The 21,962-nt window shown below is 43.9% G+C and overlaps 2 protein-coding genes across 4 annotated transcripts; one reads left to right on the forward strand and one right to left on the reverse strand.

Annotated features, from left to right (window-relative positions):
• Window positions 1-1,697: 1,697 nt before the first annotated feature.
• Window positions 1,698-12,226, reverse strand: RNASEH1 (ribonuclease H1). 3 transcript variants are annotated; one of them, XM_083607397.1, is made up of 10 exons: window positions 12,139-12,226; window positions 11,047-11,124; window positions 9,706-9,806; window positions 8,833-8,901; window positions 7,594-7,773; window positions 5,876-5,975; window positions 4,391-4,445; window positions 3,880-3,964; window positions 2,608-2,732; window positions 1,698-2,111 (listed from the first exon to the last, which is right to left on the reverse strand). In XM_083607397.1, the coding sequence occupies exons 2-10, from the start codon at window positions 11,094-11,096 to the stop codon at window positions 2,025-2,027; spliced, it is 852 nt and encodes a 283-aa protein (XP_083463523.1). In that variant the 5' UTR covers window positions 11,097-11,124; window positions 12,139-12,226; the 3' UTR covers window positions 1,698-2,024. The 3 variants fall into 3 exon arrangements, with proteins under 3 accessions (XP_083463523.1, XP_083463521.1, XP_083463522.1); XM_083607395.1 differs by lacking the exon at window positions 12,139-12,226 and having other exon boundaries at window positions 11,047-11,273; XM_083607396.1 differs by lacking the exons at window positions 8,833-8,901; window positions 12,139-12,226 and having other exon boundaries at window positions 11,047-11,273.
• A 1,334-nt stretch (window positions 12,227-13,560) lies between these two features.
• Window positions 13,561-21,435, forward strand: RPS7 (ribosomal protein S7). Its single transcript, XM_083607477.1, has 7 exons — window positions 13,561-13,647; window positions 15,213-15,294; window positions 15,692-15,763; window positions 18,372-18,515; window positions 18,966-19,030; window positions 19,579-19,729; window positions 21,307-21,435. Exons 2-7 carry the CDS (start codon window positions 15,220-15,222, stop codon window positions 21,382-21,384), a joined length of 585 nt encoding a protein of 194 aa, XP_083463603.1. The 5' UTR covers window positions 13,561-13,647; window positions 15,213-15,219; the 3' UTR covers window positions 21,385-21,435.
• Window positions 21,436-21,962: the final 527 nt, after the last annotated feature.

The raw sequence follows: 21,962 nt of genomic DNA on the forward strand, positions 1-21,962 counted from the left end.
CCGCATTTCTGCCTTGACTGAATTACATTCTATGGGGCAAGTCAAAATACAATACTGTGCCCCTTAAGCCTGTGTGACATTAGCTGGGACATAGAAGCTGGTGACTAAAACTGGCTAAACATCCCCTTCCTTCTGCCAGTAGATGTTTGGTTGGCACGAATCATTCCTCGCCTCTTTTAGACATCTAAAAACAAACGGGCCTTTGCAACGTCAGTTTATCAGCCAGTATTTATTATCAATATTTGCAATTTCTATCCTGCATTTTTATGGTAGTATCGTCTAATTATTTCAACAAAAAGAAAAATAAATTAAAGTGTATCAGGTATGGGGGTGGGAACAAACTTTGTGGGTTGTTTCTTGTTTTGAATTGCCCAAATAAAATAACCTTGTAAATATGCAGAAATTAGACCACTGAAGTCGTCCACGAATCATAGCGCTTCTCGTGGTTCCAGGTTTCTTGATGACAATACAACATCTCCTCCTCCTGGCAAAATAAGCAATAACCTCAGCAGACGGGGAGAAGCTCTAGGAGGGAGAAGAGTCGCGGAATAAAACATCTGCTGTGTATTCTGAGCCATCACCTCCCAGGGAGATTGGCAAATGACTTCTGCCTTGCCAGTTCAAGGAGAGACAGATCAACAGCACCATGCTCTCTGATGGATGAAGGGGAATATGAAGAGAGGACTGGTCAGGAGAGGTCATTAATAATCTCAGAGAACCATGAAAACTATCAAAGTCAAATCGCAGGGCGTCTGGGCAGGGGAAAAAAAATCAAGACTTGGAATGCATTTCTCTGCACTATTATTGTCAATCCATTTGGAGAGGCACACAACTACATAAGCAATGGCCACAACACAGTTGCTGGGATCCAGTTGGTGCCCTTGAATTTCCTGGAGGGCTTTTAAACCAGCAGTGGTCTGCTAACTCTAGAAGGATATTTATTTACCATCCCTAATACCCAGTTTGTGCTGGGTGGTAACCCGTGAGCAAATTTTCCATGGCCACAGGGAACTGGGGGTGCCGGATCACCTCATCCTCTGTTGGCATAGGTCAAAATGTGACCCCCCCCCAGGCCTTTCTTATCAGGCCCTTGGGACTCTCTCTGTACGGCATACCCCACCAAACCTACTTTACCCTCCTCCAGTGTTTCTGTGACTGGAGTGTATCTCTGAACTCCAACAATGCCTCTGGGTTGCCTGGTGGACTCTGTGCAGAAACAACTACAGTGGTACCTCAGGTTACATACGCTTCAGGTTACAGACTCTGCTAACCCAGAAATATTACCTTGGGTTAAGAACTTTGCTTCAGGATGAGAACAGAAATCGTACTCCGGCGGTGCAGCAGCAGTGGGAGACCCCATTAACTAAAGTGGTGCTTCAGGTTAAGAAGAGTTTCAGGTTAAGAACGGACCTCCGGAGCAAATTAAGTACTTAACCCAAGGTACCACTGTACCTATCTGAAACAGTCAGAAATGTAGATTTGCTACTCTTCCCATTTTTGCTTCTGGCCCCACCCACCAATAACTTGGTTAATAACAGGCTCCCCGAAAGTGGATTAAAGTATGAATTAGAGCAGTTTTTTGGGCTGATTTGAATATATTGTCCTGAGGTTGCTACTGATGTGTATTTGGCACATGCTGTTGTAATCTATGATTTTGGTGTTTGTTGTTATTATCTATTGCAGTTGAGATGCCAAGATGAAAAACAAAAACTTTTATTATAATTTTTTATATAAAACACCTCTTGAATGTACAACTGTGAAACAAATGACATGGTCTGGTAACGCCTTACGTAAAATTCTGCGGTGTCGTAACTCTTCATAACCAGAATGCATCAAACAAGCATTTTGTTCAAGTATCTCTTGCCGTCTTTCGAATAATCCTAAGTATCCAAACCTGAGGCTTCTCAGTATCAAGAAATTGGATACGAGTCAGTAAAATTCACATTTATCCATCACAATCGCAGCCTGTTAGTCAGAAATGTTGTGAGTCTGCCCCCAAAGTCAATGGATATTTCTAACACATTCTAGGGCAAGGACTTTCCAGCTCCTTTTTTTGCTAGTTGATCAGCCGCTTCATTTCCAGCAAAGCCAGAATGACCTGGAACGTGTTTCTGTTAACAGTAAATTGAACCAGTTACTGCAACTGTACAACCATCTTCATTTTATGACTATCTCCCCACCCTCCACATCTCACGAGACAGCTTTCAGTTCAAAGTGCCAAAAATGACTCTTAAAAAATGCCAATACTCAATTCTTGTTTTTATCAAAAGCTAGGGAATAGACATGCAAATGGTATGCTACTGTTAAGGCAGCGTGTTGGTAAGACATTTTTTCCCAGCTCCCCCCCCCCCCGCCAAAAAGTTAGAAAGCAACATTGTATTTCAATTCCCCCCCAAAAAACTGGTGAAGAAAAGTACACGGGTCAGAATAAAATGCTGTTTTCTGATTCAAAACGTAACAAAACACTGGCCTTCCCCTGGACTAGTACCAAACACTTGCACATTTCCATTACTATACAGAATTACTTGCATTATTTTGTTAACATCCATTTTTAATAGTATGCACTTGCTATTTATGAAGTTTGCCTTTTCAAACCTCATAACTTACCCACTGGATATCCATGCCTTCTGAAAGATTAGCAAGCCTTTCAAAGTCCTCTCTGTTTGTTACATCTGTTCCTTTGTATGTTTTCCAATCATTCTTCTTCCAGTTTTTAACCCAGCTTGTCATACCTATGTAAGAATAAGATGCATCTGTTGAATCGTGACTTTTTTAAAGGACTGCTGAAATTGTCCTCGGATTCTACCGCACATCTGCAAAATGCCATCCAGTTGTGTTGTTCAAAGAAGTGCACATGGTGGTGAATCCAAGCTAGGTCTAGGCAGGCACTGAATGTTTGCTGTAATAAATTTGCAGCCCATTGTAAGTAATGAATATTCCATTTGACCTTTGGGACCACCATTTTAAGCACCGGTCAGCTTATAGCTGGTCTTGCCTGCCGTAAGTAGAAGCTGAAGTCCAGATCTGGAAGGGGTCATTTGTGGACAGGGACCCACTTCAAGCGTAGCTAGCGGGTAACATCTGCAGATGTTCAGGTCTCTCTCGAAATAAAAAGTTAAAACCCGATGTGGATTCTAGAGTTACCAACACACTTCTAACCTTTGCTTTTGAGAAGGAAGTCACCTTCTGGGCATATATGGGTATTTATTTATCAGGTTTGTTGGATCCCTGCCAATATGGGTTTTAAACATAGGAAATGCCAGTCCCTAGCTTGAGAACAAATGCATCCAAGTTGAAAGAGGATAAATCCAGAAAGGCAATGTTGGCTGGTAAAGAAACAGTATATGGAGAACAGCCTCCCTTGGCCACAATTCTATTATTGATTAAGTATTCTCCGCAGAGCAGCATTTGTTAGCTTTCAATGTAAACCCTTCCCAAGCCGCTTTTAATAGAAAAACACCCAACACTCATTCACATGCCTGCTTACCACCAGGATCTACTTAAACATCAAAAGCAAACATTCATTATATATTTCATGCTAAATTCCTAGGTCTTGATCATTGGAAAGTTATTTATTTCTAGCCCACCTTTTCCCCAAAGAGCGCAAGATTGTACACATAGTTCTCCCCTCACTCTCCATTTTATCCATGCAATGCTGTGAGGTAGGTTAGACCAAGAGAATGTGACTGGCCCAAGGTCACTCTGTCAGCTTCATGGCCAAGTGGGACTAGAACTCTGGTCTCCCAGAAAGGTGCTGGAAGCGTCTGGTAAATAATCAAAATACAAAGTTCCATGCCCTGCACAAACTTATTTTCCTTTCAGAAGGCCATTTCACATGCTTCTTGCCTTATCACTTATTCCCAATACACAATGACTTACCTTCAATGGTGAACTTGCTGTCAGTATAGATTGCCAGTTTATTGATATTTTGACTCTTGGCTTGCTCTATTGCTTTGCAAGCTGCCTACGGAAAACATTTAGAATACACAACTCAGCAGAAAGGAAGTTGAACCATCAATACTGATGCCAAGTTTCAAAATTGTAACACAAAAGCAATGTAATGCAATTCTAGCACTGTTCGTCCAGAAGTTGATGCAAATTACGTTAAAGACAATTGGGGGGGGGGGGAGCCATGGCCAATTACTTAACTAGGTTTTATGAATTTTCATAATAGCTACATAATTATTCTGCGTCACTAGCCTATCAATCATGCAATCTCTTGTTAGGATTTATGAGATAACTTTTAAAATTGTTCTTTCAATTTCTCCAAACTACGCTCTCTCTCTATATATATCTATGCAGTTCCCCCCTTGAAACAGACGTGCATTTCCATTAAAACTAAAAGGCTCAAGCACTCAATTGTGCCAATTCTGTGTTCCATTTAACTTACATGTATTTCAGCCCTTTGATTAGTCTGCCGCCCAGGAAGTCTTTCACTACTGTTTCTGTAGGAGTACAAAATACATACAACATTCAAGTAATTTTTCTCATGCATGAAACATTTCAAGGCTAATATAGGGATCAAAATATATCTGTGACCTGAAAGACAGTCTGCATGTTTATAAGAATAGGAAAACCAATGTTGTTCTTCCTTCAAACCACAGATTTTCAAATTTAGTGCTATGCCATGTTTGTTTCTACCTGAATTGCTCATATTGGATTAAAAGAAATGCCAGAGGAAGGCTATGGCCCTTCTGTCCCCAACAGCCCCTGCCAAAAACCCATCCAAGGGTTAGGAAGCCCTGTTGAGTGAGATGGGCTGAGGAACTATGGCATTGAGGGATGAAGTAGAAAGGCCGAAACTTGGACAGAAGCACCTCCTGGGAATGGAAATCCAATCCTTGCTATTTTAAAATGTTATGTTTTATGTTATTCAGTCAGGCAGACCTCTTATTGCTCCACTTTGAGAGGAAAGTAGGGAGCCAAGTGGGCCACTACCAGATCTCACATTTCCCCCAAGAGCAACTGGAAGGTTTGAAGGGCTTCTCATGCTTTCAAGGCTGCCAGTGCAAGATGTGATGAATGGCTAGTGCTCTTGGTTCTGAATGATTTAGAGAAAGCCCCTGGGAAGATGGCCATGTATTATTATTATTTTAGCAGTCACTACTTTCCTTTGGTACACACATTCATCAAACGAGCCATTTCCTTCAAATGTGACCAAGGAAAGGACAGGATTGGTAGACAACAAATTGCTCCAACTCTGACCATCCACCTGGACAAATGACAGAGGCCATACTTTCCCTCTACATATCACAAGCCCTGAAGATCTTCAGCTGGATAGGAAGACACATTATACTGAATGCTTTGGAAGCGAATTCTGACAGATGCTCCTGGCATTAATTGCTTCTGCCAGGGACATCTCAGCAGCTATTTTGGACACCACTGTGCTAGCCTCCATAATGTGACTTCCTACCAGTCTGGTTTCTGGACATTTGCTTTGGTGGGCAAGGAGGCGGCCATTTTATCCGTCTGAAGAAGCATGAACTCCTTCAAGACAGAAGAAAAGGGATATATCAAGACGGCACCATGAGGCTGACTCAGGCTCCTCTTTGTTGCTTAGGAAAGCAGTGGACAGTGGCCATGCACACTTTTTCTTCTTCTTACAGCCTGCAGTCTACAACCAATGAAACTATGCTTGGACTGGATTCACCTAGCCGAGTGGATGGGGCCAGGAACCTGCAACTCTTCACAAGAGGCAGAAGATTGGATCAAGCGGGTCCACCCTCTAGCCAAAGGTTTCTTCTGAAAATAGTATTAGTGGAAGGACGGAAAATACCATGTCCAGATGCAAACAACAATAGGGATCACCGCAAAAAAAAAAAATTATTAGAATGGTTTTTATAGCAAGTTATTGGACCACTCATTTCTTACTTACAAAGGATGATCGGGTCCCCAATAGACACCAGTTCCAGCACGGGCTTTACGGCGCCCATTACTTGAGCAACACCCATCAGTATAAACAACTGCATAATCTCCTAAAGATGCAAATGGGACAATTAATTCAGCAGGAATATTGCCAGCTGGATGGACGTCAAGTATTTTAGTTCTGATATTTAAGAAAGGTGATCAGGACAACCCAACATACTACTGCCAAATTAAAATCTTATTGAGGTTCCCACAAAAATACACACAGGACATATTTTAGAACAATGAGTAAAAAAAAAAACCCATACAAACAAGCCATGTGCTGTTCCCAATGCAGACTGGCTTTCAAGGGACATAGCACAACTGAGCCACTTTGTTTTGAATTATTGTATTCAGAAAAAGATAGTGAGCTACCAAAATAGCTGTATGTCACATTAACATTATTGTTATTTATTCGATTTATTCATCACAAGATCTCAGGGAGGTTCACAGAATAAAAAGATAAAAAACACAAGTTTTAAAACATTTGTCTCCCATGGGTCTTTGACTCCATCAAAGAGTTATTTCATCTATTTACCAGGAGGTATAAAGTGATTTATTATACTAAGGGTCACCATCTACTAGAACCTATTACACAAGTTTGTGACTTATTATATATAGTACAGAAATCTGCATTAGCTTAAGCAGAGGATAAATGGGATATAATCAAATATAAAATCCTATGCGAACTATGTAAGAGCTCCACACAGAATGTCTGTACATTACTTTGAACTGTGAAGTAGATCTCTCTTCTTTAAATGGAGGCATTCATATATCCCTAATTCAGTACAGTGGTACCTCCGGTTGCAGATGGGATCCATTCCAGAGGTCTGGTCAAATCCCAAGGTTTCCGCAACCTGATGACCACTTCTGCGCATGTGCGCAGGGCGAAACCTGGCAAAATGCTTCCGGGTATGCTGCGCGCACATGCCAAAGTTTACATAACCAGAGGTTCGACTGTACTGGAAAAGCTCTCAAGTGTAAAAATTGTTATCGGTCAATGTGTTAAGACCTGGATTCCAAACTCTGTACAGCCACTAATGGTGCAGTTCAAAACCTGGACTACTCTGGTTTAGTGCTGGGGCCACTGCTGAATCCACAAACTTGCTTCACACAACAGCGGGAGTGGAAGGTCATGGGGGAAGCAAATCACTGCACCAGCAAGTGGGCCCAAAGCAGTCATGTGACAACAGTGGGTGCAACTCAAGGGATCCTGGGCAGGTGAAATCCTTCCCTTGGAATACACGTTCCAGCAATTTCTATCGGCTACCGCTGATATGAAACCCACTAGTGGCACTTCTGCTTGCAGGTCGGCAGGGACACCTCCACCTACCCACCCTCCAGCAAAGAGGGTTTGGATTGTGTCATAACTCACTAGGCAGCAGCTAAGTCAATTTCAATAGGAGTGACTTGTGCATTTCCAAGAGTAAGAAGACTGCAAAGCTCTTTTGCGTATTAATTATATATATGCAAAGAACTTCCAATGGGGTAGGGAGAGCGCTATTGGTTTTCTTTTTTCCTCTTGTTTTTCTTAGGTATTTTGGGGTTTGTTATCTTATATTTTTTATGTTGTAAACTGGATAGAAGGGCGGTGTACAAATTTAATAAATAACAACAGCTTAAAAGCTCTATTTAAAATTTTTAAGGAAACAACATTGTTTAGTCACCTGCTACAATAAAGGCACTTACCCATATATGAGAATTCATCTTTGCGTTCGGGAGGTGTGTAAGGTACTTCAGTATATTTTACACGCTTTCTCTCACGTTGGTTCTCTGAGGGCTGTTCATATGGTTTCTTGTATGAACTATAATCTGACCACGATGTTGTCTTCTTACCCTTGAACCTATTATTTCTTGGTCTTTCATAAGCTGCATTATCGAAACCGTAGAAGAAACGAAATGCAAAAAATAAAAAATCACATTGAAAGTATAATATTCATGTTCAAGAACCTTATACACCCACAATCACATAAATGAAGTCCCTCTAAAGTAATCAGAAATTAACTCATGAATTAACTGTGAGCAGGACTGCAGAAAAATGCATAACAACACACAGAGAGAGACACAATAAGGGATATACTACAAGGCTAAAGAGTGAGCAGTGCTAACTTGTAGAAGCATGCTTTCAGCGATTAAATGGAGAGCAGCACAGATCCACACAAAAGATGAGCTCATGGAAATCCACTGGCAATTTCTAGAACTACTTAGCTGTATCTACTACAAAACAATTAGGACACGGTAGTTTTTCCACATATTAGATACACGTTACAAGTTGTGAGTGGCTTATGTAGATCTGTATTGCCTACTATACAGATAGGCAACCATTGAGAACTCTTGAACAGTGTGCCAGCGTCTCAAATGTACCATAAAGGAATGCCCTATTTGTGCTCACGTGATACTCTGGATTCTCAACCAAGTAACACATTTAATGTAACTCTTCCGTTGTTTGGTGTAATGTACCTTGTGTTAAGTTGCTTGGAGACCTTTGAGTACCAAATGACTAACAAGTCTAACAAATTGCCATAATCAAGTAAGTTTTGTATACAAAACTTACAACGAAACCTGGGGAATATTTTCATGAATCTGTAATATGTCCTGACCTATCTGAAGCACTTGCTTATTTTTATACTCCCAACTCTTTCTATGTCCCTTCTCCAAGCACTCAGTCCATGACATTCAGCCACCAACAGAAATATGTGGAAGCACTAAACCAGTATCCTGGGCGAGAGCAATCCAGCGGTGGCACTGAAACACTGAATCTCTCTTTCTGGCAAATACCACACTGAGCAAGAATGAGACAGCCAGGTTGCAGTTTAGTAATGCAAAGCACATTAGAAAAGCTCCAGAATGAAAGCAGAGAGGTGTGCAGCCTGGCGCATTATGCATCTGCTACAGCACTACAAACACCAAGACAAGTATGAGGAGCACCTTCTGTAACAACCGCTGGGTCATTAGGTTGTGATGCATCTGCATGTCCTGCATCCCCTGCCAGTGTGCCTAGTTTAAAGGGAACACATTGTATTATGTGACAAAGCAATTGCCAGTACAAGTTCTTCCTGTGCTAGATGATCTGCATACAAAAGTCACGTGGACCAAGCTCCAATGCAACTGTAGGTTTATCGAAACTGCAATTTGATCTTACATGTTTCCTCAAAAATAAGTCCCACTGAGTTCAGCAGGACCCATTCCCAAGGAAGTAAGCAACGGAATGTAGTCTTCATTTCCTAGCTTTCTAAAGGAGCCCACGGGAATGTAACCATCTTCAATAGTTAGTCAAGCAGTACACTATCTAAAAATCTCGAACACTCTCATAAAGCAAAGAAATTATTTTAGTTACAAGGTCTTTCAGGCCCCTTATCTGATGCCTTTCAGATGTTGATGGACTCAAACTTGCATCAGCCCCAGACAGCATGACAGGGATGGTTTGAGTTGTAGTCCAACATCTGGAAAGCCATATTTCCCCCACCTCTGATCTACTGCAAAATGAGATATGCAAGGGTCTAGACTTTCCCTTCTTTCAGCTGTAACTTCTCACCGCTATTAATGCAAATCCACCACTTTCACTTAAAACCAAGCCAGATCCTAAATCTTCGGTGGAGCAATTAGCCTACATAAAAAAACATCCCAGAACTGAGAACTCAGCCTGTGCCATCTGGAAATACAGCCGACCAGTGACAAGTATATCAAGCTTTCTGCGGGAAGCATTTAGCACGCCCACACTAATTACCAGAAGGCTACTCTTAAAATTTCTGCCAAGCACCAACCCTTTAGAGTGCTTAGCACTTGAATGACAAAATGTACCTGTTGATCCATCATTTACGAAGTCCCAAGCATCTTCCTCTGTTGAAAACTTCTTGAAGCTAGCATATTTATATTTGTCAACTTGTTCTTTACATTCCTCCCTATAAAAACATAAAGCTATTATTATTATTATTTTAAAAAAATAAACGTGTTATCTCCAATGCCACCTACTCTTCATTCGAGCAAATCTGGGGACACAAAGCTTTCCCCTATATCAGCTGAAGGGCAATCCTCACACAGTTCTTGGAAGGAAAGTTTCCCAACCTCAATAATCCACCGCCCTTCAAAGGAGAAACGTCGGGGCAGGCTATGCAAGCCACTTTGGGGCCTGGAAACATTACATAAATCTAACCAATTTTTGTTTCTAAAGTAACTTAAATGCAAAGCCCCACAGAACTAAGAGCATTGAACTAGTGTGAGGAAGATTTGGGTTAAATTCTACATAGTTATGAAGCTCGCCCGGAGCCAGACACCTGCTCTCAGTACCACCACCTGACAGGGTTGTTAGGAGAATGGGTTCTTTTTTTTATTAAAAAAGGGGGAGTGAGAGATGTTTGCTGCCTTGAGCTCTTTGGTACAGGCTCAGTGGGTAGAGAACAAAACTCTCTTAATCTCAGGGTTGTGGGTTTGAGCTCTGCATTGGGCAACTATGCAACACGGATATAGGTACAGCCATACCTCGGGTTGAAGTAGCTTCAAGTTAAGTATTTTTGGGTTGCGCTCTGTGGCGACCCGTAAGTAATGGAGTGCATTACTTCTGGGTTCCGCTGCTCGCGCATATGCTCACAATGACGTCATGCGCATAAGCAGCGAAACGCGACCCCCGCAGTTGCGTGCTACGTTTACTTCAGGATGCGAACGGGGCTCCGGAATGGATCCCGTTCGTATCCAGACGTACCACTTTTCCTTTTTCCTGTGATGAGGCTGCATTTTAATATTTAAATGTTTCAATATTTTAATGTTGTATTTTAATCTTGTTTTTAAGTTGTATTCATTCAACTTGTTTTTATTATTGCTTGTTAGCCGCCCTGAGCCCAGCCTTGGCTGGGGAGGGTGGGGTATAAATAAAAATTATTATTATTGCATAAATTTGATTCTCTCTGTACTTTCGACAGATCAGTTACATCTGTTATTAATTAATATTATTGAGAGACAACGCACACACTCTTGTAAATCAAGAAAAAAATTAATACAACTTTTTTTTTTACTAAAAAGAAAAAAAATCCTGCATGGGGGAGGTGGAGCAATGACCCCGGGGTCCCTTCCAGACTGGGAGGAATACGAAGCTTTTAGGCCCTAGGGAGAAGAGAGATTGGCCACTCCAGGTGTGGCTTCGCTTACCAGGTGCGATACACGCCGGTCCTCCTGCCCTTCCGCACCGCGTAGAACATGTTGCCGCTCCTGACAGTTCCGGGGCCGCTGCTGGGGAGAAAACAAGGATGAGCGAGTAAGGTCAGGATCCGGCGCAGCATAATAACTGCCGACTTCGCCTCTCCTGACCTCCCAGCTCCCCCCGCCCTCTCTGCCCGTCTTCGCTGTTCTCCTGCTCTTCCGCTCTCGGGGCAGCCGCGCATAACTAGTCGCGCTGGAGTTTGAGGGTCAGGCTGAAAACAACAGCGGCAGCCGACACTTCCGAATTACAAACGGAAGAGGGGGGAGGGCAGACGCAGCAAGTAACCTCCTCCGCCCCTCATATGGCAGCTATTTAAAACACGGACCGACCGGAAGAGTGGTGCTTTTCGAGTCTTTTCTCCCCTAGGGTCCAACCGAGGAAGTGACGACGCGGAGGGAACCGAACAGTGTTGCGCGCAGGCGCGTTGCCACCGCCGCGGTCTCCGCCTTCTCTCCTCAATCGCCTTGCTAAAAGCAATGGATGGAGAGGAAGGAAATCTCAAAAAGAGAGAAGCCTTAAGAGTGCGCATGCGCTGGCGCCGAAGGCGGGAAAATGAAAAGCACCGGTGTTAACTCAGTGCACCTTACTCAGAAACTTCGCAGCCAAATGGGACTTTATTCTTTTTTCACCAACAGCAGCTAATGGCTTTATTCTGCAAACGCTTTAAAGCCAAACTTTCTAGTTGCTGGATTTACTGAGCCTCTACACGTGTTTGCCCAGAAAGTAGTCGAAGTTTACTCCCGGGTCAACTCGAATATATTATACTCGTAGCTTAAGCGACATCACACCAAAGGACAGCAAAAGCACGATAGAAAAAAGGCTATGAGCCCCAAGAATGCATGATTCGTCAATCTAACCCACTTCTAAGAGCCACTGCACTGCGATAGTAGAATAAGGCTGCAATCGACCACGTGCTAGAAACCTTTGCCGAGCAAGCCTTTAAAGCCATGGCAGGCTCTGGGCTGCAAACCCAGCGGCTTCACTTCGAACTGAAGCCTCCCTCCACCATTTTCGGCTCATCCACCCATGCATCCGCTCACCTGCCTTATTCGCAGATCAGGATAGGCGTGAACTTCTCTTCCTGTTAAGGCACACAAACCGAATGGCGCTTCCTGGGCTTCCCGCTCTCCCTAGGAGAGATGGGGAAAAACCACTGGTGAAACAAAAAAGAGGGGGGAACACGCACCAGGGTCTTTGAAAGGTCGACTGTACTTCCAGGACCTTCCATGCATTACCCCTTTCACCAACAATGGTGCTTTCTTACTAACGATTTAGCAAATGCTGGAGGGGAAAGAGCTTCTATTGAAAAGAGCAAATGGTTACCCCGCCCACTCTAAAATGTAAATTTGGAATGAGCATAGGATCTCTTGCAAGAGCAGCAAACTTGCATTTTCCGAACCACCAAACACCCTACCTCAGCCTGTCGGTTATTGAGACTCATAGTGATCATTTTAAATCTCCATTTGAGGCTGCAGTCCTTTACAATAAGGATACACAGTTACCTTGGGGTTCAGTCCCATTGAACAAAGTGGGGCTTATTTTTGTAGGAGGTGTGCATAGGGTTGTGATGCATGCGAATCAATTCATGCCTTCTTCCTTTCTCTTTTCCCAAATGATAATCGCCCCGAACCCAATGTTCTACTTGCTTTGCAGCTCTTCAATTCCAGTGAAATGCCACTTCAGGGCTGCCACAAACACACTTTGACTAGCGTGGAAGCAGGAGAAACCTGCATGCTTGCTAGATGAGCCCACCCAGGCTATACCTCAGGTTCCGTCCCTGAGGTTCCTAGAATGATGTCCATCTGAAGAAGGCTCTCTTCGGGGACTCAAAAATAGTGTGTCATCAGCAGGATGGTGGGCAAACTACCCCAGAAGGAGCACGATCAGAGGTAATAACCCTCCCCGAACACCCTATGCACCTCTATTTTTGCTTGTACACTAACTATGGATAATAAATTATATTTGCAAAGCGCCTAAAGTGATGTTTTGAAACAGATTGCTAAATTCTACCTCTTACTGAGCAAAAAACAAAACCAAACCGTATTCTTACAGGTATACAGGTGAATTATTGAAATAAATGAACTTTTCCACGATATTCTAATTTTCCGAGTTTCACCTGTAGGCTCAAGCCGGCAACTTCCGACTAGACAACATTGGAGCGCTTTCTTTTTAAAACGCCCATTAATGCGTGCGTATTTGTTCCCTTGGTGGAGTTGCAACTTGGAGGAAGGAAAGGCATGGAAGGTGTGTGTACATAGCCACACACCTAGCTGTGTGTACATAGCCACACACCTAGCTGTACATAGCTGACATAGCCACAAACTCCCAGTTCCCTAAAAGGGCTCTTCAATACAGCACAATATTGCCGTTTGCGCTTTATCCTCTGCCAGGAGTTCCCTCCCGCCGGGAAGCTTCAGAAGGGCGGAAGTACCCTTTCAATCCCAAGCTCCCCGGAACGAGAAGTGGGCGGTGTTGCGGCCCTTCCCGGCAGAGAATCTGTGGTGCTCTCGCGAGAACTCTTCCTCTTCCTTAGGCCGGCGCTGAGAGAGGTAGGCACGGCCAGCCGGGGCCTGCTGGGCTGCGTGGGGGCTTTTTCCCGCGGGGGCTCCGATGATACTACTCCGGGGCGACGGAAGCCCCCGCGCCTGGCCCAAGTGTCCAGAGATGCGTCCGATTCGCCGCCCCTTAATGCCCGATGGCTTCCTGGCACGGCGAAGGAGACCCATTTCGGGGATGGGGCAGGGGACGGTGGAAGGGAGGGGGAAATGACCCCCAATTCTCTTTCTCTTGGCTGCTGGAGTGTCCACGGCTCTTCCATGTGCGCCTGGCTTTCGCCGAGTGTTGCACCGAGCGCACTGCTTGGGACGCTCTGTGAAGTCTTATCAGTAGCTTTAACCACTGGGCAGGACTGTCTTCCGTGCCTTAGCTTCCCCGGGGGAGAGGCGCGGAGGCCAGTTCTACCTCCCTTTCGCTCCCCCTTCCGCAACCTCCAAGGGCAGCACATGGTCCGTAAACTCCCAGTATGCCCTGCTCGAATAAGAGAGAGGTGCAAAGCAGGAAGCTTTTGCCCCACAGTTGTCATATCTCCCCAATACTGCAGTGTGTGTGTGTATCTGTGGAAGTTGTTTAGACGTGGTCCTGCATGAATCCTATTTAAGATGAGGAGCCTGTGTCCCCCTAGGTGTTAATGGGCTATGGCTCCCAGCATTGGCCGTGTGTCTGGAAGCTGCTGGGCTGCAGGTTCCCAAAACCTGTTTCAGATGTAGCTCTGCCTTCCCCAAAAAACTATTTCAGATGGTACCTCTGCCTTGCCACTTAGCAATTCCGGATAGCATGCTTACATCAGGAAGAACATTCTGATGGTAAGAGCTGTTTGACAATGGAACAGACTCTCAGAAGGACTCTTCTTCCTTGGAGGGTTTCTAGCAGACGTTGGATGGCCATGTGTCATGGATGCTTTAGTTAAGATTCCCACATTGCAGTGGGTTGGACTAGAGGACCCAACCGGGTCCCTTCCAACTCTCCAGTTCTATGGTTCTATGACTGTGGCCCTTGGATAAAGCTTTAATAAGATGCTTAAGACTGGGGTTCTCATGTCTCTAGAGTCTCTTTGTAAGGATTCTGTGGTAGCTGGAAAATGCATGTTGCTGCTCGCCTTCTGCGTGTGGACTGTTCCGCATTGTATTAATCTTGCCTTTTATTTGAGTGCTTCATATCTTAGTAATTGAGAAAAAGGCCTTGTAAGATACACTGCTGTTAATGACCCCCATATTATAGATGTGGGGGCTGCAGTTCAGAGATTATGTCCTCCCCACAGACCTCCAATAAGATCCTGGCTAAACTTAAACAAGAGTGTTATTTTGCTCATAGTAAATACTTTTAACCACTACACTGCTCTTTGTGCTACTTCTGCTAAGGGTGCATACAGCATTTTTAAATGTGTACTATGACTAAATCTATCACTGCTTTTTCCTTAAGTAAAATGACTGAGCCAGCCTTTAGAATTGGCTTCTTTCACCATCAAGGCTTTCCCTAATTTGATATCATTGTGATAGATGGAAATCATTCTTTAAAACAGTACACTGAGATATTGATTGTTTCCTTTGAAATGCAGAAAGGCCATGTTCAGTTCCAGCGCAAAGATTGTGAAGCCCAATGGCGAAAAGCCAGATGAATTTGAGTCTGGCATCTCCCAGGTAAGTGCTCCTTTCAGCTGGTAATATATGCTGTATTGCTTACAGAACATGTGAGGGTTGGAATCTTGAGGCTCCAATATGATGTCATAGCCCTATATTTTAGTATAGACGTGCTAATTAACATTCAGCAGCCACAACCAGAGTATCTTTGTTTGCAAACTCCTCTGTTGTTGACCAATGTTTATGGGAACATTTGAACTATATGTATTTGAAATGTAACTGGGGTAGTTGCTGCAGATCCTGCTAGATCAACTTGTTGAATATCACTTGAACAGAAGTCAAAGAAACATAGTGATTTCCCCCTCAAAACGTTTTTTACAGCCGAAAACAACTACAGTTATTTTAGAATTGATTTGCAGATATTTGTTAACTTTCCTTTTAACTTTCCTCCCTCAAGGCTCTCCTGGAGTTGGAGATGAATTCTGACTTAAAGGCTCAGCTGAGAGAATTGAACATCACAGCAGCAAAGGTAGCTTAAAAAAACGGTGTTTCTCAATGGTGCAGGCTCATTTTATAGGATGCTTGGTGTATATAAGCTACCATGTTGGTATTTAAAGTGATAATTTCAGTGTGTGTTAAGTTCTACAGTGTTTTTCTGCCTGGAAATGTCTTTAGCGGACAGATGTGTAACTTGTTGTTGTCTCAGAATCCAACATGGGCATCCATTGAGGTGGCTCTCGCATGGCTCTGCCCAGGTGGCGTATGGGAGCTTAGCTCCGTAAGGGGCAGTGATGTATAGTCCTATTCCACAATGTTGGACATGAAGCTTTTTCCCCCCCAGACTGAAAAGGCTGGTGTGGGAGGCGTCCTGTATATTCCTATAACTTCCCAGCTTTTACAGTTGCTGTGAAGACAAACCATGCAGGACACAAGTGATCAAACTAATTGGATGTGTTCAGGATGAGCTGCATTCATTCATTCATTCATTCATTCATTTCATGGAAACCAGGAATGTTGTTATGTGCACTGTAGTAGTTGTGTTTGCAGAAATTAGGGAAGCTGTGCTGCTCACAGAAAACAGATATGGAAAATCAACACGCTGTGTTGCCCAAGGTCCCAGCTGCCCAAGGTCCCAGCTCACAAAGGACCAACGCTGCTTCTTGGTTAAGTACAAAAGTCTTTATTGAAGTTCAGTTTCACTTCCAGAGCCGCAGCGCGCAGCTCTACGTCTCAACTGTTAGACCGCTGATGCTCCGTCTGAGTCTCCTCCCCCCTGACACCAATTTAAGATTCTAGCCTTACTCCACCTCTTCCTCAGTTCCTTCCGCCTCTGGTTGCGCCTGGCCGTTGGGGTCTCGCCCTTTCTAGCCTCTTCTGACGCTGAGTCCCCTGAGCCTTCCCCCTCCCTCCGGCGGGCTTTAGGAGCTGGTTCCCCATCCGGGTCTCCTGCTGTTCCCCGCGCCTGTACATTTGAACTTGGCGCGCGCGCCCAGCCAGTAACTTTCCTCCTGACCGTTTCACTGCTGCTGCTGTCACTGCTTCCCCCTCTGGGGGGGCTAGATGCAACTGACCTCCCCTCCGTTGGAGGCGTGGTCAGCCCTGACTCACTCTCTCTCCCCGCTGGAGGAGACGCTGGCCCTGACACATGTGACTCTTCCCCCCCACTACGCTCTGGTGGGGAAACTGGTCCCAATCCCCCACTGCTGCTTTGGGGTTCCCCTCTGTCTCCTTGTTTCTGGTGCGTCCCCCCTGGGACCCCCCTCGCCCTGACCATAGGCGCCCCCTTCTGGGAATCTTCTGATTCGCTGGAGAAGCTCATGGAATCTCTTGGGCCACTGTCATACTCCCCTACGCTGCCCTCGGATTCTTCCCCTTCGCTCTCCATTTCCTCTCTCCCCAGAGCTCCTGCTCCTGAGTCCCTGACACACGCCATTCAAAAGTTAGGAATTTAAAAATACCTTACAGAGGCCTGGTCATGTGCAGTATAAGCTATTATCAGCTTTCTCTCAGATAAGGAATCTGAAATAACGGCTATTTCATGAAGTCATGGCCAGGCCCTCATGAGTTCAGTGAGCTGTGATGTTTTTCCATCCTTTGGATATATCACATTACACTGTTATTTTTCCTTTGGCGATGTATACTAAAAATGCACACAATCATCGGTTATGTTCCAGTTTTGAGAATCACTGGAGATTATATCTGGAATTGAACAATTATCTTTGTCTTAAACAGGTAAATTGGGCTTCCATCCTACATGCTTACTTGTATAAAAGTAAAGATGTGTAGGGTTGTGGTAAAGACTGCCTTAAAGGATTCTGGAATAGGCTACACTGGGTTTGATACTTCTGTATCCTGTGGCTTCCTCTGAATTATCTAGTACTTGCCACTGTTGGTGGCTAATAGGCCAAGTGGATGTTGGTCTAACTTTTTGTTGGAGTTTGTACAACATCCGAGGTGTTTGTAACCCGAGGTACCACTGTAGTTTGTTGGACAAGCGCTTAAAACACTGGAGGTTTTCAGGTGTGCTTTCCTAGTTGAGATATATGTATATTGAATAAGATATTAATGCATTTAATATTGAACTTGATAAATGTGGTGCTTTTCTTCCATAAAACTTAGTGGTGCTTGTTTCTACTATTGGTCTGGCCTTAGGTCTACTGCAAAATGGTGATACTTAGAAGTGCTTCTTAGGTTGTTGCCTTAAGAGCCAAAGAGTTTTTCCAAAAAAAAATAAAGATTTCATTATTGATCCTTTTATTTTTATTATTTATTTATTTCTTTTATATACCATCTTTATCTTCTAAGGATCTCAAGGTGTGGCTTACATGGTTTTCCTCCCCATCTCATCCTCACATCCACCTTTGGTAGTTTAGCCAAGAGGGGGCATAATGTAGTGGTAGAGCCCATGCCTTGCATGCAGAAACTCCAAGGTTCAGTCTGTGGTATCTCCAGCCGAATGACCAAGCTGCAAGCACTTCTGCTGTGACCCACCGCTAGTCAAGAGCAGATCATAACTGAGCTAGATAGACCAGTGGTCTAAAGAAGATCCGTGTTTCATGACTGGAAGTAATCCTGCAAACGCTGGATGGTATTTAAAAACTTAAACCATGTTCATTCCCAGTTCTGTTCTTGCTTAGGAAATTGAAGTGGGTGGCGGTAGGAAAGCAATCATCATATTTGTGCCAGTCCCTCAGCTGAAATCTTTTCAGAAGATTCAAGTGCGGCTAGTTCGTGAGTTGGAGAAAAAATTCAGTGGAAAGCATGTGGTGTTCATTGCTCAGGTAGGTGGCAGCTTGTCATAACTTTCTACAAAATGCTGGGTTGGGGGGGGAGTGTTAATGGAGGTAGAACAATTATTTGTCTGTGAAAGGTGTGCTAAATGGAATCAGAACACTGCAGCCTTGTACATCCTTGGACACAAGTCTTGAACTGACTCCTACTTCCAGCTCTGTATATGCAGCATAGCATCACACAGGAACTAGATCACAAGAGTCATAGTCATATGTTTTTAGAATTGTCCTCCATGAATTTGTTCCTATCAGTGTTGGAGGCAGTATTCCTCTGAATACCAGTGGGTAGGGAGAGCACTATTATGTTCAAGACCTGCTTGTGAGCTTCCCATGGGTATCTGGTTGGCTCTGGTATTCTTTACTTTGAATCTGGTTTGTTAATTCCATTCCTAAACATGAGAGAAATGTGCTGATATATGTCATGCTATCGTCTTTTAACAGAGAAGAATTTTGCCGAAGCCAACAAGAAAAAGCCGCACAAAAAACAAGCAAAAGCGTCCCAGGAGGTAATCTCAAATTTATATTATATGTGTAATAATCATGCCTTAATCCATTCCTTTCCGTTTGTCATGAGTGCACATTTTAAACCTTGAAGACTCAAGGGAGAAGACTGTTTTAATCTGACACTTGTGGGTCTCTGATCCTTGCCAGGCATTAATCTTTGGTAGACCCATAGCTCACTGATAGATGACATGTTTTGTGTGTAGAAATTCCTAGCCTCCTGGACTAGGTGGGGCAGTGGTTAGCCTCAGTATAAGGTAGTTCCATATTTATTTATTTTATACCTAAAACCTAAATGCTGCTAGATTTTGTTCACTACCTTATTACTGGCATTTCATAAGGTTTAGTCACCAGATCTGTCTGCTGTACCCCTGGGATTGGGCGAGGGTAGAAGAATTCATCCTGTGGGTGTTTACATGCTACCTACTGTGTTAGTATCCAGCCCACAGAAGTATCCAGTTTTTCTGCTTCTCTGATGATTCTCTGTGGTGCAGATGAAGGGAAAGTTGGCATTCGTAAAAGCATTTTAATTGTACATAATATTTCTGTTTAGCCGCACACTCACTGCGGTGCACGATGCCATTCTTGAAGATCTGGTTTTTCCAAGTGAAATTGTGGGCAAGAGAATCCGCGTAAAACTGGATGGCAGCCGGCTCATAAAGGTTCACTTAGACAAAGCGCAACAGAACAATGTTGAACACAAGGTAAGAAAGGGCATCTCTGGCGCGGTGGGTCAGTGTGTCTACCTGCTAACCAGAAGGTTGGTGAGTTTGAGCCCACCCAGAGATGGCTTGTGGGCAGGATTCCTGCATTGCAGAGGTTTGGACCCAAGCACTTCACGAAGCAAGCAGAGTTGAAACTGGCAAAGGTAACTGTGCCCCTGAAGGAGCAGGTGCGCAGCCTGGGAGTCATTTTGGACTCACAGCTGTCCATGGAGGCGCAGGTTAATTCTGTGTCCAGGGCGGCTGTCTACCAGCTCTACCTGGTATGCAGGCTAAGACCCTACCTGCCTGCGGACTGTCTTGCCAGAGTGGTGCATGCTCTAGTTATCTCCCGCTTGGACTACTGCAATGCGCTCTACGTGGGACTACCTTTGAAGGTGACCCAGAAACTGCAATTAATCCAGAATGCGGCAGCTAGACTGGTGACTGGGAGTGGCCGCCGGGACCACATAACACTGGTCCTGAAAGATCTGCATTGGCTCCCAATACGTTTCCGAGCACAATTCAAAGTTTTGGTGCTGACCTTTAAAGCCCTAAATGGCCTCAGCCCAGTATACCTGAAGGAGTGTTTCCACCCCTGGTGGAGTGTCTCAGCCCAGACACTGAGATCCAGCACCGAGGGCCTTCTGGCGGTTCCCTCATTATGAGAAGCGAGGTTACAGGGAACCAGACAGAGGGCCTTCTCGGTAGTGGCGCCCACCCTGTGGAACACCCTTCCTTCAGATGTGAAGGAAATAAGCAGGTATCCTATCTTTAAAAGACATCTGAAGGCAGCCCTATTTAGGGAAGTTTTTAATATTTTATCCTGTATTGTTTTTAACACTCGATTGGCAGCTGCCCAGAGTGGCTGGGGAGGCTCAGCCAGATGGGTGGGGTATAAATAATAAATTGTTGTTGTTGTTGTTATTCCAGCTGCTGTGATTAATCTGTGTTCAAGCTTTTTGACAGCAGTATCTACAAACAGGAAGCAAAAATTTGGGGAAATGGGCAGCTTTCCTTGGGTGTTCAGCGCTGTCCTTGCTGACTCTGTAGTACACTGCAGTACCGCATGAGAATTTGCAGTTTTAACAACCGGCATGCTGGCACATCTGTACTACCTGATTGTTAGTAGAAAAAATAGTGTTGGTGTGTGCACCTGGCGTCACAAGATGGAGCCATTTATGATGAACGATGGAGCACAAATGGCAGAGTGATACTGGTCCACTTATTTATCAACACAGGCATTGTTCAGATTTTCTCATAATTTTGTCTGGAGTTTAAAATGCTGTGCTTCTATACAAGTGGAGTGACACAGTTCCATTTCGCAGTACGGTATGGAAGAGGGACTTCACCTCCAAAATTCCATATGGCAGTGCCATGTCTTTTGTATGGCTTCGTGAGCTCTTTTGGGAGGAAGAATGGGATAGTAATTCAAAGAATAAACATTTTCTAAGAAGTAAAGCCATGTACAGCACCGTTTTGAAACTCGCTGTGTATATTTGTACATGAACTATTGTGTCTGTAGAAAACGATAGTTTTCTGTTTACCACTTTTATGACTTCTGTTCCTTCCCTTTGCAGGTAGAAACATTTTCTGGTGTCTACAAGAAACTCACAGGCAAAGATGTCGTCTTCGAGTTTCCAGAATTTCAGCTGTAAAGTACAACAAATGATTGAATAAAACAGTTCAGTTGTTCATATATCATAAAAGTAATGTGTTTTTATTAAAACATTTGGAGAGAAAGAAAGGGAAAAAAAAACATTTGGAGAGAATGGGAGTCTCTGCTAGGGTTTGGTTGTAGAAGGTTTAATGTCCCACACAACAATCTTACTGCTGCCCAAGGTAGGTAACTGAAAAAGAGTTCTGGCATAATCTTTAAGACCCTTGATCCCTGGCTTTTCTCATAGAAAAAGGAACCAGAACAGTTTCTGATCCAGTGTTTCTGTATGAAACGACATTGAGCATGTCTTGATCTGTAGACCTTAGACCTGCCTGACTGTATTTCTGATATACAGCAGGATGCCAATGTACTTTTAAATGTTTACTGATTTTTAGTCATTTTGGCATTTTAACAGTAAGCGAATTGTTCAGCAGCACTAATAAGATTTCTGCTTCAATGGCTTGGGTAAAGGGAGAACTCTGGGTACCTAGGGTAGAGTTGAGCTGTCTTACCTTATTCACTGCATCACATTATTGCTGATAAACTTTGATACTGACCTGAGCCAGTTTTGCTACA

Source organism: Podarcis filfolensis, assembly GCF_964270895.1.
Source record: "Podarcis filfolensis genome assembly, chromosome: 3".
NCBI classification, from domain to species: domain Eukaryota; kingdom Metazoa; phylum Chordata; class Lepidosauria; order Squamata; family Lacertidae; genus Podarcis; species Podarcis filfolensis.